Below are 19,110 nucleotides of genomic sequence, written 5' to 3' on the forward strand. Positions count from 1 at the left end.
GGGATTATAATATTACTACTTTATAGGGTTGTCAAGGATTAAATGAGTTAATATTTACAAAAGACTTAGAATAGTTTCAGGTTTTATAATAAGGGCTTACCAAATGTTAAGTATTTAGCTAGGCCCCTGCTCTGTCTCCATCCACGTTTTCTGAATGATCCCATCTGCTCCCATAGCTTTAAATGCCATCAATTACCTAATGACGTCCAAATTTAATATCCAGCTGAGACCTCTGTTCTGAACTCCATACCCTCTATTTAACTGTGCACTGTATTTTGATGATCCAAGACATCTCACATGAAACCTCCACCACGGGGCCCTTGACCTTCCCCTGCAAATCTGCTCCTCTTCCAATCTTTGCTATCTCAGCCAATTACACAGGGCAGATATCTGGGAGGCTTCCTTGACTTCCGCCTTTCCAGGGAATGCATAGCACATTGTGCAACTTCTCTGTTGGTTGAGGTTTCCACTGACTGGCATGTGCCCACAGAAGTGATGTGAGTGCTGAGGGCATTTGGAATGAGAGTCCATAGTTGTTGCTGGGGCGACCACCAGGGCTTCCTGGTACTGATTGCTCACGACAGTTGCGCCTACCAGTATATATTTGTAAGTCTGTCCGTGTGTATGTGTTTGCATACCTGGCCAAATGGTTGTGTCTGTGGATGTGTGTGGACGGGGGCACAGGAACATTCTTTCCCATCAAGTAATCAAGTGTCCCCCAGCAAGCAGGCCTTGCTGTGGGGATGGAAGCACATTTATTCTCAGATGACCAACCCGATTCTCCCACTTGAAAGGGTGGCTTCCCTCAGGGCCTGACCTGGTGGCGGGTAAAAAGGAAAAGACCTCTCATATCTAACCCAGCACACCAAGACTTCCTCTATCTCCTCTTCCCTGCCCAAGAAGTCCACCTCCAGGATGCTCTCATGCAGCTTCCTTTGGAGCCTTAGGAGCTTCTCTGAGGTACTGGGCGCCTGAGGATGACCGGTGAATCTGAGAACTTCCCACAAGTCCCCCTAAGGACAGGGCAGCTAGAGCCCTCCCTGAGTGAACAGTTTGATGGGTTGCCAGAAGCAGAGGCCCCAGGAAGAGAGGCTGGAGGGTATCTTCCCTTTTCCTCTCCTTCTCCCACTTTGAGGCCCTGACATAGCGTCTAGAAGGAGCCCTTTCCTGGCCTCCTGGCCGCCCAGGACAACTCGACCTCTGGTGAACTGGGAACTGATTCCCAGGGACAACCCACCACTGCCACCACGCCAGGCCTTTAGGGACCTCGGCCAGAGCCCAGCTTTCTCAGATGCGGTGGCCACAACTTCAGCCGTCCCTTTTGGGGGTGACTGCCACCTCTCAGAAGTGTAAGTGTCTTCCCCTTGCCCCCACCACACTATTCCACTTGCTTTGGGCCCCTATGGAGTTGCTGCTGGGGAATTCTTGTTGAGGATCAGGCCACAACCACCACGACTAACCTCGACAAACTTGATGTGTCTGCTGCCTCCAGAACACCAGGAGGCAGGAGCGCGCGGGGTTGACCCTTGCGGAATCCCGGGCATCGAAGCGGCGCCTCTACAGGCCAGCAGCGCCCAGGCGACCCAGGGACAGACGGGGACTCCTGGCTTCCCCGCGGGGCCTCCCAGGGCACCTGCCCAAGGCCACCCAGCGCGCCGCAGCCGAGACAGCGGAGCAGAGCCGGACCTCCCAGCCGTCGGTGAAGGCGGCGACCGCCTAGGGCCTTCCCACGGCTCGGCGGCGCGTCACCGCGGGGGCGAGGGGGCGCCTAGGCGCCCAGAGCTGCGGCGCAGGAAAGGGCCCTGGGAAAGGGCGGTGGCAGCGCCCCCGAGGCGGGGCCGGGGCGGGGCCGGGGCGGGGCCCGACTTCCCGACTGGGAGCCTTAGCCGCGGGGCTGAGACCAGGCAGCCTGCGTTCGCCATGAAGCGTCCCAAGGAGCCGAGCGGCTCCGACGGGGAGTCCGACGGACCCATCGACGTGGGCCAAGAGGGCCAGCTGAGGTAAGGGCCGGGATGCGGGGACTGAGCAGGCGGAGGGCGAGCGGGGTGGGGGTCGGCCCGACGGGCTCGCCGAGCAGGCGGGCCAGCCGTCCAGCACCGCCTGGGCAGAGGCAGGTGAGCGCGGGGCCACAGGTGTCTGCGTAGGGGGCGTGTGCGGGCCGTGCCGTTACACGCACGAGTGCCTGGATCCTGCGCGCTCTCGGTCGTGCAGGGCTGGGGATGCTGGCATGGAGGGAGAGTTCAGCTCGGGGGATCAGGTGGCTAGTGGGTTATCATCTATCTGTTGAAGTGGCCTAGGGGAGGCCATTGGCAAGTTTTCCCTGGAGATCTTAGAAAACTCTCATAGACTGATGGTACTCTGGCCCCTGTCCGGAATCTGCTGACGATGCAGAGTAACCCCATTCTTTCCCAATTTTACCCTAGTTTGGATGCAGTTTTCATGTAGTCCACAAATTATTTCAGGAAGAAGAAAATTTGTCCTCCTTTGAGCAAATTGGAGTTTGGATTTAGGGACTTAGTACTGAAGAAAATAATAAGCGACTTGCAAGGGTCTAGACTCCAAGTCCAGTCAGTGTTCCTCCTATCGTGCCCCCATACTGCCAGTGTCTTTCAGCTCCTGGTAGATAGTCTGACCTGCTTCAAACCTGTCGAACAAACTGCGCTTGTATAGTTCTGCTACCTCGCAGTTCTGTAAACTGTCTAAGCTTCAGCTTCCTTATCTGTTAAATGAGCATGAATAATAGAACCAACTTCATGGAAGTATTGGGAAAACCAAATGAGGCAAAGTATGTCAAGGGCTTAGCACAGCACATGCCTAGGCACACACCATGTGATTCCCAGCACCCTGAAAGAGTTGCAGGGCTGACTGGGAGTCTGCAGACCTGGGTCCCAGCCCCAAATCTGCTACCAACTCACTATGTGGTCTTGGGCCATTGGTTTCCCTGACAGAGTCTGTCATCAGTTTCCCCATCAGTAAAACAAAGACAGCAGTGGAAAAGAAAGGGATATACTTCATCTCTCTTGGCTCATCTAGACTTGACTCTCTAGAACAGAATTGGAGGGGAATTCAGTTAATTCTTTCTTTCTTTCTTTTTGACGTGGTCTCACTCTATTGCCCATGCTGGAGTGCAGTGGCATGATCATAGCTCATGGCAACCTTGATCTCCTGGGCTTAAGTGATCCTCCTGCCTTGGCCTCCCAAAGTGTTGGGATTACAGACATAAGCCAGTGAGCCAGGCCCAGTTAATTCTTAGGGATGTTTTTGAGGACATTTTGTAATTTTAGTGCTCTCCAGTTTTCTGAGATCCAAGGATCCTGCCTCAGTCTCAAGTCCCAGGAAAATGCCATAATAGATATTCCTCTTGCATCCTGTACATTTGTTTTTAGGGAGTATAACACAATTTGCTATGCAACATATTAGCCTTTCTTAATTGTTTAGCAGAAACTGCTATTTAGAAAAGCAGTTATCTTAGCCTGTGCCTGTTAAGGGCCAGGAAAGGGCACAGCACCATGTGGTGGTGGTGGAGCAGGGTCTCAAATTCAATGGCATTGGGTCTTCATAGATCAGAGGCACAAAATTGATGCCAGAGAACTAGGTTGATCAGAGCTGGCTTCTGTCCTCCACAAGTCTGCAGCCCAGTCAGTGACCTGCCAGGTCACAAAAACACCATGGACAGGATGGAAAGGAGACAGACTGTGGGCTGTGAGGGCACTTAAGCAAAGAGAGGTCACTCTCAATCAAAGATGGCAAGGAGGGCTTCTTGAAGATGGTAGCATCCGGGCAACTGCTCACATGAGGCATAAAGGATCAGTGGGCAGTTTTTTCCTATACATACAGCATTTGCTATATATACAGAGCCCATTTTTAGACACTGTTCTTAGAGGAACAGACCCCTCTGAGGAGAGAAAGCAGTTGGACATCTGGCAGAGGCTGACTTATAGATGCCCCTTTGTAGCACTCACCAAAGGGCCCTTCCCCCAGCAGACATCAATGCTTCAATTCAGGGAGCACTGAACGATGCCTGCTGTGGCCCAGACCCCGGGCTGGGCATAGGGGGCCCAGATGTATCCTGCTCAGCCTCTGCCCTCAGGGAACTCTCAGGGAAGAAGAGCTTCATGTACAAAGAAAGCAGATAAACACTGACAAGGGCCACAGGACGGAGGCAGCCAGCCTCTCGGGGTCAGGGGCAGGGCGCAAATCCCCCACACTCAGAAACATGACAGTAAAGAGTAGGGTGTGTTCCACTGTCACTGTGACATCTGCCTGGTGGCAGTCCTGCCACATCTGTGAAACTCACCCACAGAGCTCTCATCTCAACCTGGCCCCATGACGCAGGATGAGTCCAAACTGAGAGTACAGCCTCTCCTCTCCCTCTGCAAACATCTAATGAGCACCTGCCACATGTCAGACACTGGATCAGGGTCCTGTTCCTGCACAATATAAGGTGGTGGTCTTGGAGTCAGATAGACCTGAGTTTGAATTTTACCACCATTAACTTTGGCCAGTGACTTTTACCCCTTTCTGAACCTCAGTTTTCTCCCATTCAAAATGGGAATACATTAGCATTCCTGCCTCTCAGGATAAGGTTTGATGAAGTAACATACATAAAGTTACATAGCTCCCTGCTTTGGCACAAAGTAACTTCCAATAAACGTTGCTGTCAAAGCGGTCACCATTCAGTTGGGGGGCAACATATTTATGAGACAGCATGGTCTAATGAAAAGACCGGAAGTGTGAAGACTGGACTTACTGGAGTGATTCTTAACTCCAGTGTCTCTGTCTCTACAGGTGGAGCACCTGTAAAATGATTATTTTTCCTAAATGTGAAATGGCCCAAAAAATACTTCACTTACATTGCTATTGTGCAATAAATTAGACAAATGGATGTGGAAGTGCAGTATAGAACAAAAAGCACTGGCTCTGAGATCTACATGACGGGATGATGTATATATGGGGTGCGCTGGCAGAAGCCCCAGATTAAAAGCCACTAGAGGCCGGGCACGGTAGCTCACGCCTGTAATCCCAGCACTTTGGGAGGCTGAGGTGGGCGGATCACGAGGTCAAGAGATCGAGACCATCCTGACTAATATGGTGAAACCCTGTCTCTACTAAAAATACAAAAAATTAGCTGGGCATGGTGACACGTGCCTGTAGTCCCAGTTACTTGGAAGGCTGAGACAGGAGAATCACTTGAACCTGGGAGGCGGAGGTTGCAGTGAGCTGAGATTGCGCCACTGTACTCCAGCCTGGGTGACAGAGTAAGCCTCTGTCTCAAAAAAAAAGAAAATAAAAGAAAAAGAAAAAGAAAAAGAAAAAGCCACTAGAGTAGACCTGGCTGTAGTTCCGATTTTCCTCTAATTTGCTGTGTGACCTGGGGAAGATCCCTTCCCCTCTGAGTTTCCTTATTTTACAAATGGACTCAGTTCTCTCTGAGATTCCTTCATTTGGGACATTGTGATTCTGCCTTTGGCTGACACAAAATGATTAGGGTCATCTGCAAGGGTTCCACGGGGGAGTTCCCAGGGGAAGTCAGCACTGAGGGTGGTCAGGACCACCTGGAAAGCTTCCCCCCCATAAGAGACCGCCCCAGAATTCTGGCTAGGAGCCACTAGAGGCCTATGGAGCAGATCTTGATGGTCAACATATCTTCTCTGGGTCCATGAAAATCTGTGTCATTTTCAGATTCTCAGACAAGAGAATCCCACACCTCATCCCACTGTCAGGGCCAGATCGCGGGCTGGAAGGGAGCTCTGGCTGGGCTCTTGGGAACTTTAAAAATAAGGGGACTGGAGGGCTATTCAGACAGACAGGAAGTAGGAATTAGAAGGGAAACAATGCTGAAGCGGAGCCAGAAGATGCGGATTCCCTGCTGGCTTTGCTCCTTAGCAGCTGGGTAGGCTGGGCAAGCTGCTTTAGCTCCCTGAAGCTCAGCAACCTCATCTGTAAGATGGGCTTTTGTAAGGCTCAAAGGAGGGAAAGACATATAATGTTGTCAAGAAAACTGTAATGTGAGGTTTGCCTCTGAGATATGGGAAGAGGAGAAGGGGGGAAATAATACGACAGGGACAAGCTGACCAGGAGATTGGAAAAAGGGATGGCAGTACTGCTTTGCCCTGAAATGGGTGCGTCAGCCTCCAACAGATGGTCCCAGCGGAGGGATCAGGCTGAGAGGCAGTGACGTGTGCAAGGCTAACCTAATACCCGGAGAGACGCTTTATCAAGCTGGGGGGAACAAAGGCCGTGTTTCTTAGTGTGTCTTGGCTCTTGGGGTTTGTCCCCAGTGAACCAGTGAGGCTTTGTAAACAAGCTGCCCCATAGATCTCAAGATCTGGCCATCCAAGCCCTGGACCTAGCTTGCTGGGTCCTCCCTCCCAGGAGCTATTACAGACCTCTTACCAGGTCAGCTTGTCCAGATGTTTGGGTGGGAGATATCCTTTTCCAGATGTGTCTGGACAAAGCCAGAGACATAGCAGTAGGATTTGACAAATGCTATCTGGTCTCTTCTGCAACCTTCTCTGAGCAGTTGATGAAAATGATCCAAATTCAAATGCCAAAAGGGTTGGGACCCTTGGGCTGGGACCCTTGTGGTAAGTCATATACGCCCCCATTCCACAAAGTCCTAGGCCGTAGATTTTATGGTGCTTACATCTCTGTTCCCCAGTGATGCCAAAGACATGGGTGAGAGAAGAAAGCTCTACCATGAGTTCTGCTGTATTCCAAGCCCTTGCTGAGTACTGAAGCTGCAATAGTGAATGTAACAGACATGGTTCATGGCCTCATGGAGCTTATGGATTTGTTGGAGAGATAGACATCAATCAAATAACCATATAAATATAAAACAACGAACTGGCATAAATGCTGTGAAAGCAGGGTGCTAGGAGAGCATTGAGCAGGGGACACTAGTGGGAGGAGGAATGTTAGAAAAGGCTCCCCAGGGAGGTGCCATCTGAGTTGAGATCTGATGGGTTGTAGAAGTTATGGGGCAAAGGGACTGGGGCTTGGGGTGATGGGTGGACCAGAGATGGTGGACCTAGGCTAGGGGACAGTGCATGCAACTGAATGAAGGAGTTGGTGCATTCATAGGCTGGGGCATACAGAAGAAAACGGTTGAGTCTAGAGGGGTTGACAGGGGCCAGTTGGACCACCTGAAAGATGGTGGCCTTGATCTTAAAAAACATTGGGGCCAGCCATGGTGGCTCATGCCTGTAATCCCAGCACTTTGGGAGGCCAAGGCGGGCAGATCACCTGAGGTCAGGAGTTCAAGACCATCCTGGCCAACATGGTGAAACCCCGTCTCTACTAAAAATACAAAAATTAGCTGGACGTGGTGGTGGGTGCCTGTAATCCCAGCTATTTCGGAGGCTGAGGCAGGAGAATCACTTGAACCGGGTGGCGGAGGTTGTAGTGAGCCGAGATCATGCCAGTGCCCTCCAGCCTGGGCAACAGAGTGAGACGACATCTAAAAAAAACCCAAAACAAACAAACAAAAATTGGGGAGCCACTGAGGAGTTTTAAGCGAGTGATATGATCAGATTTCAATGATCACTCTGCCTGCAGTGTGGAGATAGGCTTGTAGAGAGTAAAAGAGGGTGTAAAAGGACCCAACAAGAAGCTCTTGCAGTCACCCAGATGAAAGATGATAAAGGCGTAGCATTGAGAGAAGTGGCGTAGAGGAAGAGGACAGACGTGAGATATATTTTAGACGTAGCGTGGGCAGGTTTTGATGAGGTGGGGGTGAGGAGGAGGAGGAATCAAAGACAGCATCAGCTTTCCACCTTGCAGAACTGGGGTACCTTCACTGAGATGGGGAAACCCAGGGGCAGCAGGAGCAGGTGTGGGTGAAGGCCAGCTTGCAGATTCCTGTTCAGATGTGTAGCGTTGTGTCTTCTGAAACGGCAGGGGAGTCACCTTGTTTGTTGTTTGTTGGCGCAGTGTCTGCCCACTGGAGCTGAGTTGAGGAAGGGAAGGGCTGGGGTCTGGCTGAGTGCACCAGCACCCACCCAGGCCTGAATAGGGCCTTAGAAGTGTTGGCCAAATGAATGATGCCTCAGTGGACCCAGCGAATCCTCACCATTCTAAGAGAGCTTCTGAAGCAGAAAACCTTAAGAAGGGTTAGCAGTTGGGCTGGAGATTATTTTGGTCAGAGTCTGGGCAGGAAAAGCCCCCCCAGGGCTGAGCCTCTTCTCTGTAATGGGAGCTCCTGGGGTGTGAGCAAACATCCATCATTCAACCGGTGCTGCAGAGGGAAGGCCCGGAGCGGGAGGAGAGGCCGAGGTTGGAGGGACGGGGCCTTCTGGGAGGCCAGGGCAGTGTCCCAGAGCATCCGAGAGGGGCCTGTGACCCAGATGCCGCCTCCCCTTCGCCCCCGGCCGCACCGCGTGGGAGGAGGCGGCAGCTGCAGGCGGGGCGGAGGGCGGGCGGCCGGCGCGCCCGGCCCGTGGGAAGCAGCGGCATCTGCTCTTTCCACGCTCGTTCCCAGCGGCTCCCTCTGAAACCCAACCCGCCCGGCCCAGCCCCGCCGCCGCCGGCCAGTGCCCTCGCCCGCCCCGCCCCCGGGGATCGGGTTGCAGGAGCCGGAGCTACCGCGCCGCGGTGCGCGGTTCCCCGACGGCCGCCGCGAGGGGCGAGGGGCGAGGAGCGAGGGGCGAAGGGCGAGGCCGAGCAGGTCCGGACCAAGAGCCCAAAGTGGGCCCAGAGTGCATGAGACGGCTTGACCCGGGTTGAAATGAGCCCCCAGGAAGAAGGGGAGAGCAAGCTGCTCCTTCCAGGCCCAGCCTGTGGCTCCTCCTGGCCCGAGGTCGGCCCAGGCCGGGGAGACGGTCCCCCAGCCCTGAAAAATCAGCTTTTCTTTTCCTTTCCAGCCAGATGGCCAGGCCGCTGTCCACCCCCAGCCCTTCGCAGATGCAAGCCAGGAAGAAACGCAGAGGGGTGAGTGTCCGTCTCAGCCTCTGAGTTGCCCAACAGAGGGTTGCCATGAATCCCCTGCAGTCTGGCGGCGGGGAGAACCCTAGGCAGAAATTTCACCATGAAGCTAACTGCTTGGGTTCAAATCCCGGCTCTGTCACTAGCTATCAGGGTGATTCCAGGCAAGCCTGTTAACCTCTCTGAGCCTGATTTGCTCCTTTGTGTAACTGGAATAATGAGAGGGCCCACCTCAAAGGGCTGCTTTACAGATTAAGTGCATTAATGTAATGCTGTGAACAATAGCAGACACACAATAGGCCATTATGATTGTTGTTCCTATCTTCTGTCTCCTCTCTGAGTCCAGAACTTTCATCCCCCTCAGTGTGCCGGGGTGGGGGAGGGGACAGAAGAAGGATCCCCACTTGCCGCTGTCATCTGTCCATCATGTTCAGCCCCACTTTCCTCCCAGGATGCAGCTGTGCTTCTGCACTGGGAGTCCAGACACCTGGGGTCTGGCAGAGAGCAGCCTGACACTCACTGACTGTAAGCCCTTAGGCAAACCACTTCCTTCCAGCCCTCATTTTCCTTATCTGTAAAATGGGGTCATATCTGTCCTGCTCCCGGTGTTCTGCTACCAGTATTGGAGGGAAGAATGAGAGTGTGTGGGTGGAAGGGCCCTGCAGCTAGAGAGAGCAACACGTGGGACTCCCCAAACCATCTCATGACCTCACAGATGACGGGGTCACCCTCCTGGCCCAGCACGGGCCTCCAGGGCCTGCTCCAGCACCATGGCTTGTGTCCTCATTGTGATTGGCTGTGCCCTGCTGTACCAGTGGTTAAACATCTTGAATATCACCCCTATAGACCGAGACAAGAGATCTGAGTTGTACTCCCAGCTCTGCGCTTTCTTGCTGTGTGACCTTAAGCAAATCACTGTCCTTCTCTGGGCCTTAGTTTTCTCCACCATAAAGTAAGACTAGATTGATCTCCCTCACAAAAATACTGTGTGGGTAAATATGAGTTGATGACCATCAAGGCACTTTGGAAACTGTGATGACACACCTGTGAGTAACTTCTTGTCATGATTGTTTAGATCATAGAGAAACGGCGTCGAGACCGCATCAACAGTAGCCTTTCTGAATTGCGACGCTTGGTCCCCACTGCCTTTGAGAAACAGGTATGTGACATTGCTGATTGTGCTAGAGGAAATACTGTGTGGGTGGCAGATAAGGTTCGTTTCTCATGGCATCTCTTGTTGATTGGTAGCAGCTGCCTGAGGTGCTGTGATCATTTACCAATATCTGTCACTGGCCAGGGTAAAAGGAATGGAAATTTATACTTAGGTGTCTCAGGTGGCTTTATGTCTGTCATCCCATTGAACTGACTCCTCAAAATGATCCCAAAGGTTAGAGATTATTATGCCCATGGCACAGGTAAGGAAACTGAAGCACAGAGAGGTGAAGTAACTTATACCAGATCACGCAGCTAGTAAATAGCAGGGCACAGGACTGTGTGATTCTCAAGCCCTCATCCCTCTGCACTACAGACATTTCTAGAGTAACTTGAAAGTGGAAAAGGCTGCTCAGGGAGTGAGCACTCTACCATTGAGCATGTTAGGTGGGGGAACTACAGCGGGGAATCAGACAGTGGACTCAGCCTCAGAAATTCTCACCCTATGCACCAAGGCGTAGGTCACGGGTCCTCTGCCTTCCTTTATGCTGGTGAGAAGAAGTCAGTCATCCCACAGATGTTCACTAAAACCGTCACAGGACCAGCCATGAACTAGACCTAGTATCTGCCCTCAAGGGACTCCCATGGAGCCTCTGATCTTCAGGCTTCACCTGGAAAGCTTAGGAAGCATTTCCCAAGAGAGAAAAGAGGAAGAACAAGTGGTCTGGGGATAAGATGATGAGCTAGATCTTGGGCACATTGAGTCTGAAGTTGGATTCCCTGAAGAGCTGGTTTAAGAGGCATTCTGAGGATGGTGGCTAAAGCCATGGAGGTGACAAGCCTCTCTGCAGGGAGCAGCAGAATGCGAAGTGACACAGAAGGGACAGTACTGTGTTAAGAGACGGCAGATCAAGAGGCATGGTGAAAGGAGAGCCCAGAAACAGTGGTGTCGTGAAAGTCAAGGGAGGAGTGGTTTCAGGAAAGATGATCGGCAGCTGTACAGTGGACAGATGGTCTGCGAGGAGAACTGAAAAGAATGTTCTAGATTTGGAGAACTTGGCCAAAGCAGAAGCCCATTTGCAGGCAGCAGTGGAGTGGGAGGAAGGTGAGAAAATCGAGACAGTGAGTGCTGATGACACCGCACAGCTACATGGTCAACTGCAGGCTCCACCCTTCTGTCTTCTGTACCCGCAGGGCTCTTCCAAGCTGGAGAAAGCCGAGGTCTTGCAGATGACGGTGGATCACTTGAAAATGCTCCATGCCACTGGCGGGACAGGTACCCATGCTCTTCTCTTTCAGGCGTCATTCATACAACAAATATTTTGAGGCTGGGCCCTGGGGATATGCTGGTGAGCAAAGTCCTCACGCTGCCCACTCTGAGGAGCTCAGTCAATGGAGGGAACATTTGCAAAGCTTCTCTCTCTCCTTTCAGCATCTCCCTCTCCACTTTCAGTGTCTCCATTTGTCGCAACCTTTTCCTCAGTTCAGCTCCCTCCAGTCTTAGACCTGGGAGGCGCTTTCTTCTGTAACAGACTGTTCCTATGGGTCCCACTCTTGTCCAACCCAGGACCTCATTAAGGATTCACCTGAATGAGCTAATTCTCACTGGGATCCCAATCTGACCCCCCTGAACCCAGGGAGGAGCCTGGTATCCTACCCACCGGTCTAGCCTTCTGGGCTATTGTGGGGTCCTTGGCAGAACTGGGGTGACATATCATGCTCACCACAGGTCTCAGGATTGTAGCAGGACACAAATTAACTCATTTTGTTATTTTAAGCCCGTCAGTTACAATAAAGTAAGGGAACAGTGGCTTTAAAGACACTTCCAGACAAATAGAAATTCTGTCTACTCAAAGTTTCTCTGTGTATTTGGTGATTTCAAAATCGGGAAACCTTGAAAGCTCCACAGGCCTTGGCCACAAAGACCTAAGTTCCAGAGACCTAACTTACTACTACAGAAGAGGACAGTAGCATTTTAAGTGGCCCATTCTGGTGCTTCTGAAGCCTCAGTGTATACCATTGTCACCTTGGGGCAGGCAGAATCAGGAGTCATCCCCCAGAGATTCTGAGGCAGTAGGTCTAGATTGAAGTTTAGGAGTTTGCAAGTTTAACAAGCCACCCAATTATACTGGTGCAGGTGGTCCATTTGGGAACTTCTGCCAAAGAAATGCATTGCTAAGAGTGGAGACTTCCATCTCTAATGAACCAATGGGGGAGATTCAAATTACATTTATGGTTATCCAGTGAAAAGAAAAGTAGTGACTAATATGGGGACATCATTTGACAGTTTTAAAATGCTTTCACTTGTGTTGTTTCATTTGATTCTCACAAGAACCTGCAAGATGGGGGTTAGTGTTACCACCATTTTCTGACTGTGAACTAATGGGAAGACAGAACTGTGGTTCACGGTATAGGCTTTAGATTTGAATTGGGCTCTACTGGTTACTAGCCGTATGACCTTAGACAAATGATTTAACCTCTCCCTTCCTCAGTTTCCTCATCTCTAAAATGGGAATAATTAGAGGGTTTTATGAGGATTAAATTAGATAACTTGATGAAATGCTTAGTAAGAATTCAGCAAATGTTAGAAAAAAACAGCGGGCCGGGCGCGGTGGCTCACGCCTGTAATCCCAGCACTTTAGGAGGCCGAAACAGGCGGATCACGAGGTCAGGAGATCGAGACCATCCTGGCTAACATGGTGAAACCCCATCTCTACTAAAAATACAAAAAAAGAAATCAGCCGGGTGTGGTGGTGGGCGCCTGTAGTCCCAGCTACTCGGGAGGCTGAGGCAGGAGAATGGCATGAACCCAGAAAGCGGAGCTTTCAGTGAGTCGAGATCGCACCACTGCACTCTAGCCTGGACGACACAGCGAGACTCCGTCTCAAAAATAAAAGAAAAAGAAAAAGAAAAGAACAGCAAAGGCCAGGCGCAGTGGCTCACACCTGTAATCCCAACACTTTGGGAGGCCGAGGTGGGCGGATCACCTGAGGTCAGGAGTTCGAGACCAACCTGGCCAACATGGTGAAACCCTGTCTCTACTAAAAATACAAAAATTAGTCGCTGTGATGGTGGTCGCCTGCAATCCCAGCTACTTTGGAGGCTAAGGCAGGAGAATCTCTTGAACCTGGGAGGCGGAGATTTCAGTGAGCCAAGATCGTGCCACTGCACTCCAGCCTGGGGGACAGAGCGAGACTCCATCTCGAAAAAAAGAAAAAAAGGAAAAAAGAACAGCAAACGCAGAAAGGTGAAGGGATTTGCTTGAACTTACATGGCTAAGTGTATAGCAGATTTGGTTCTCACCCACAAGTTGACCTGACTCCAAACATAGTCTCCAGCTGAGCTGTTCCTCTGTGGGGGCCATGAACCAAGGACTAGATACTTGCTGCCATCGTCATGAGACCAGTGCTGGCTGGGGTTGTTGTGTCTTTGCCCAGAAGGTGGTCAAGAGAGGAACAGGTATGGAGAGGCAGCGAGGATGTGAATATTTGTACAGGAAGTTCACCTGGTTATCCATCAAAGAGAGGGTCCCTGGCCGATAACAGCAGCTGAGGATCACAGTGGGCTCTTGCTTTCCAGATTGCCTTTTGAGCCAAGGGACAAACTCAGATGCCAACAAGGCCAAGCCAGTAATATAAGTGATAGCTAACTTTTCATTTATTCAGCATTTTCTGTGCACTATTTTAATTTCACCCTCACAACTCTATACAGTAGGCACTGCTATATCCCCATTTCACAGCTAAGGAAATTGAGGCATAGAGAGATAAAGAGACTTGTCCACAATCAGGCAGCTAGTTAAGTAGCAGAGCCAGGATTTGAACCCAGCTCTCCTGGCCTCCGACGACCTCACACTTCACTGCTACACTACGCTGCCTTCTCCAAGGGGCCTTCTCACTCTGATGGCTGCTGCTGCCACCTCCCTTCCTGGGCATCTGCCCCTCTCAGCAGGCAGAGTTGTTCTACACCTCCAAGTGCATAACCTTTCATATCTGTCAAGTATCTACTTCAATGAAGTTATCTTGGCCACAAAGTTTTTTCTTTGCATTAATCATGAATTGTGATGAAAGCAATATTTTACATTTTATAATGCTTCATACTTTAGTGAATTCATTGATCATTATAACCCATCATCCTCCACGCCAGGAAGGGATTTTTGTTCTCACTTTGCAGATGGGGAGACAGGCTCAGAGAGGCAGGGTGACATGGCCACGGCTGCCCAGGGAGTGAGTGGAGGAGGCAGGTCCAGAACTCAAAGACAGTCAGACCCAGGCTCCATGCTTCTCCCCACACCTGGCATGACCTTCATCACGCCTCCCTTTGCAGGATTCTTTGATGCCCGAGCCCTGGCAGTTGACTTCCGGAGCATTGGTTTTCGGGAGTGCCTCACCGAGGTCATCAGGTACCTGGGGGTCCTTGAAGGGCCCAGCAGCCGTGCAGACCCCGTCCGGATTCGCCTTCTCTCCCACCTCAACAGCTACGCAGCCGAGATGGAGCCTTCGCCCACGCCCACTGGCCCCTTGGCCTTCCCTGCCTGGCCCTGGTCTTTCTTCCATAGCTGTCCAGGGCTGCCAGCCCTGAGCAACCAGCTCGCTGTCCTGGGAAGAGTGCCCAGCCCTGTTCTCCCCGGTGTCTCCTCTCCTGCTTACCCCATCCCAGCCCTCCGAACCGCTCCCCTTCGCAGAGCCACAGGCATCATCCTGCCAGCCCGGAGGAATGTGCTGCCCAGTCGAGGGGCATCTTCCACCCGGAGGGCCCGCCCCCTAGAGAGGCCGGCGACCCCTGTGCCTGTCGCCCCCAGCAGCAGGGCTGCCAGGAGCAGCCACATCGCTCCCCTCCTGCAGTCTTCCTCCCCAACACCCCCTGGTCCTACAGGGTCCGCTGCTTACGTGGCTGTTCCCACCCCCAACTCATCCTCCCCAGGGCCAGCTGGGAGGCCAGCGGGAGCCATGCTCTACCACTCCTGGGTCTCTGAAATCACTGAAATCGGGGCTTTCTGAGCTGCCCCTTCACCACCCCGCCCCAAGGAATAAGGAAGGTTCTTTTACCAGGAGCCCAAAAAAGGGCACTGCCTTTTCTGCTTTACTTCGTGGACTGGCTCATATGTGAAGGCACGTTCTCCAGCCATCAGAGGCCCCCTCCTCCTCCAACCCATCTCTCCTCCTCACTGTTATCCCAGCTTATCCACCCAGCTCTCCTGGAGCTGTTCTGGTCTCAGAGGCTTGGTTCCATTTCTCACCTGAACAGATGAGTCCTGGGAGAGACCCTCAGAGATGCGCCCAGACCCCTCTCCTGCCCTCTGCACACCAGTAGCAGGCATGAACCTTGGGTCTGGGAAAAAGCTTTAACCTGCAGGGCACCAGGACCCAAGGCAGGCTGTTCCTTGGAGCGGTCAGACCCCAGTCAGGAGCAATGACTGACTGGCTGCAGCCTTCCCACGCCAAGAGGCTGGAACATAGTGTCTGCCTTGCTTCCTGGAGATAGTAACTGAGCAGGGGCTACAAAGAGGTCTCCTGGGAACCCTGTCTGCCCCTTCCCACCTGTCCTTGGGCCACACCATCACACTGAACCACAGGACAGACCCTTTCTCCACCGCAGCCAAGGCCTGGAGACTGGGGGCCCAGCAGAGCCTGCTCCCACCCTCCTCCCAGGAGCAGACACCCACCCTCTCACTGACTAACAGGTCCCTGTACACAGCTGGCCTGGTAAACCCAGCTGGGAGGTTTCTAGGCAGCAGCAAAACTCTGTGACAGGGTGTCCTCACACCAGGCCTTGGACAGCTCTCCCAGACAGGAGCCAGGGTTAAGCAATGGAGAGCCCAGCCCCCGCGTCTTACAGTCGCCATCCTCCAGGCGTGTGGTCCCTCCCCATTGGGTGCACAGTGCAGAGGGGCCATGGCCCCATGTGATGGTGTGCAGAGAGGAACCTCTTGGGATTCAGCACCAGACGTCTGTGCTGCCTGGTTTGCATCCGGCTCACAGAGCCCAGACTGCTGGAACAGCCAAGGACTGTCAGGCTGGACAAAAATAACTGCAAGGAGGGGCAAGAGAAAGGATGATTCGAGGCACCTCGGCCCTTCAAGGTCATGCAGTGGGTCGAGGGCCTGAGATCCTGTTCACCAGGACTCCACAGAGCTGGCTCTGCTCAGAAGCCATTTCATTCCCCGGCTCCACCCCAGGCCATTTTTTCTAACAGAGGAAACAAATGGTCCAGCAATCGTTCCCAGCAGAACAGCGGAGCCTGGACTGACACCCAGTGGGACCAGTGTTGCCACACCAGTTGATAAAATGCAGAAACCCTTCTGTACTCATTGGTAAATATCTACTCCCCCAAGTGACTCCAAGTGCCCCCCCACCGCCTGGCACTTCCCCCAGGACTCCTACAATCTGGTTACTGCCTGGCCAATCCAAGGCTATGGAGTCCCAGAGCCAGCAGTTCACTAGTGCTCATTCCACACTGGTTAGATACTTCAGTTGTCACCCCTGGGAAGATTCTCCCACCTCCTCCCTTTGATGGGACCACCCTCCCCAGAGGCTGCATTGAGGAGACTCCATGGACTGAAAAGTGAGTTTGCAGAAACCTTGGGGAAAAGAGCCCTTTCAAAGAAGTGGATAAGAGGGAGGAGATCATTGAGTGACCCAGAAAGCTCTTTTGAAAAGACAGACTCCTCAAGGAGAGATAAAGAGGAAAGCACCTCTTTCATTTTTAGTGTGAGCTAATTCCATCAGACTGCTGTCCTCCTGGACCCATCTGAGATGTGCAGTAGCAAGGAGAGGGGGTATCATTTTAGAGAGTGGGTCATTGGCAGGGAGTGCTCCTGAGGGAGGCAGAGGGGAGACTGTGGTAGAAGGAAGACAGAACTCACACATGCTCCCAGGATTGGGGACAGGGACAGAGGAGGTAACAGAAGGCAAAGGCGAGTTTCCCCTTTATCATGAAGGGGCCCACTCAGGACAGGAACAAGGACAACTCCTCCTCCTCCTCCTCCTCCTCCTCCTCTCCTGCTGCTCCTGGGATACCAGGTCAGTGATGTAGTCTTGCAATTTGGCAGCTTCCTAGCCTGAGAATCCCTAGTGGGGCTGTGGGAAACACATTTCCACGTTGCAAGTATGCAACTCCAAAGAATCTGTGATGCCACTGAAATGAGATGGGAATGATCCAGCTCTTTCAGCATCTTGGTTGAACTTGCTTTCATTGTCCCTGGGATATTGTGGAAGGAAAGGTGACTGTGTGATCTGATTCCATGGTCAAGGACTTGCATCTTCTGTTTCTATCCCCAAGCCTTCCTGGTGTCTCCAACTCCTACCCCATTGCAGGGATTGTTGCGGACATCCAATAAAGATTTTTTTAGTGCTTCTGGAAACTTCCAGTAGATTCTACTTCTAAACTATCTCTGGAGTCCATCCACTTCTGTCTGCACCCACAGCCACCCTGGCCAGGCCACATCACCTCCCCCAGATCACTGCCCTGGCCTCAGAAAGGTCTTCCCTCTTGCTTTGTCAATCAGTTCTCAGTAGCAGCAGAGAGAAATTGAAAGCTGCAGGTCATATCGTATCATCTTTAGTTTGAAAACCTCACTCTGTTACCCTATTATTCTAAAGGTCTTCTTCTTTTGGCCCCAACCTCACTTCCAGCCTCATTTCTTGCCAGTCCCAGACTTGCTCCCTGAGCTTCTGCCACCTGCCCTTCCTTCATTTCCTCGACATTCCAGCCTCGTTCCCACCTCCAGCACTTTGCATATGCTGTTCCCTTTGCCAAGAATGCTCTTCCCCTACCCTGTGCATGCTGAGTTCTTCAGACCCTCAGGCCTTGGCTTCAAAGTTGCCTCTTCCAAGAGGCCTTCCTCGACTACTGTACTTGTGGAGTTCCTCTATCACAAGGCCTCTGTTCTTTCCCTTCATGGAGAATTTGCCACTGCATATCCATTTGTGTAATTTACTTGTTGGTTGACTGTGCCTCCCACTCGAGTGTAAGCTCATGAGGCCAGGTGCCATGCCTGGTTTACTCTCCACTCTGTACCCAGCATTGAGCACAGGGTCTGGTCCATAGTTGGCGTTCAATAAATACTTGTTGAAGAAGTGAACTGAGAAGGTGAGATATCTTCTGGACTCATGCCGTGGATGGTCCGGGCCCCTCTAGGTGTGAACCCCCTGCTGGCCAACTTTGTGGGAGGCTACAGAGCAGAGGGAGAGCCAGGGCCAAGGGACTGGAAGTTCTGGCAAGTGGCCAGGAGGCCCTGGCCAAAGGCAAGTGCGAGTGTCCACTCCGAGTGCATACTGACAGCTGGGAGCAGGCAGGCTGTCCTGCCAGCAGGCATTGCTCTCCACCCTTGGCTTGGCTCTGTGATGGATTCGGCTCGCAACAAATCCAACAAACACAGAGGTCTGCTCTGTGCCAGCCAGGCACAGTGGAGCCAGAGCTGGGAAGGACACAGTTGCTTTGAGTGGGGGGCACACCCTCCATCAGGATGATAGTTTGGTGAGATGTGAGTAGGGAGGTTTGTTAGGAAGGCTGAAGGGAGCAGAGTTGGGGTATGTGGCCCTGCCCGGGGTGTCAAGCGGGTAGGGGGCTCTGGGAGGAAGCTTTCCAGGAGGAGAAGGAAGGGAACCATTCTATGTGCAAAGACCTGGAGACCTCATCAAGGAGAGCTGTAGACGTTGGTTCTGAGTTGAGCACGGGCCCTCAGTGACAGGGTGAGAGGTGGGCTAGCCTGGGCACTGAAGCCAGACTTCTTTATTAATGAGTTGCATGTAGTCTTGGGCAAGTTACTGAACCTCCCTTATCCTCAACTTTCTCATCAATAAAGCAGGAAAGATGCAGTAATGGCTACTATTGGTTGAGTGATAACTGTGTACCAGACACTGTACCCAATGCTTTTCTTGGAATGTCCCATTTTACAGATGAGGAAACTGAGCTAAGACATCATCTCCTAAGGTTAGGTGGTAATTGAATGAGATAACACGTAAAGCTCTCAATAGAGTGCCTGGGTCATATGAACCGCTCCACCAATCTTAGCCGTTAGTGTCATCAATGAGAGGA

General features: G+C 52.1%; 1 protein-coding gene across 2 annotated transcripts; it reads left to right on the forward strand.

Annotated features, from left to right (window-relative positions):
• The first annotated feature begins 1,867 nt into the window (after window positions 1–1,867).
• HEYL (hes related family bHLH transcription factor with YRPW motif like) lies at window positions 1,868–18,154 on the forward strand. Of its 2 annotated transcripts, none has more exons than XM_004025517.5 (5): window positions 1,868–2,000; window positions 8,862–8,928; window positions 9,998–10,081; window positions 11,269–11,350; window positions 14,398–18,154. In XM_004025517.5, the coding sequence occupies exons 1-5, from the start codon at window positions 1,921–1,923 to the stop codon at window positions 15,069–15,071; spliced, it is 987 nt and encodes a 328-aa protein (XP_004025566.3). In that variant the 5' UTR covers window positions 1,868–1,920; the 3' UTR covers window positions 15,072–18,154. The 2 variants fall into 2 exon arrangements, with proteins under 2 accessions (XP_004025566.3, XP_018871589.3); XM_019016044.4 differs by lacking the exon at window positions 1,868–2,000 and adding an exon at window positions 8,524–8,665.
• Window positions 18,155–19,110: the final 956 nt, after the last annotated feature.

Source organism: Gorilla gorilla, chromosome 1 (genome assembly GCF_029281585.2).
Source record: "Gorilla gorilla gorilla isolate KB3781 chromosome 1, NHGRI_mGorGor1-v2.1_pri, whole genome shotgun sequence".
Taxonomy (NCBI): Eukaryota; Metazoa; Chordata; class Mammalia; order Primates; family Hominidae; genus Gorilla; species Gorilla gorilla.

Bases quoted from the DNA above. Each gene is read 5' to 3' on its own strand.
- HEYL (XM_004025517.5), top strand. From the start codon at position 1,921: ATGAAGCGTCCCAAGGAGCCGAGCGGCTCCGACGGGGAGTCCGACGGA. The intron at 8,929-9,997 runs GTGAGTGTCCGT...ATGATTGTTTAG, and splicing joins CCAGGAAGAAACGCAGAGGG to ATCATAGAGAAACGGCGTCG. The intron at 10,082-11,268 runs GTATGTGACATT...CTGTACCCGCAG, and splicing joins CCACTGCCTTTGAGAAACAG to GGCTCTTCCAAGCTGGAGAA.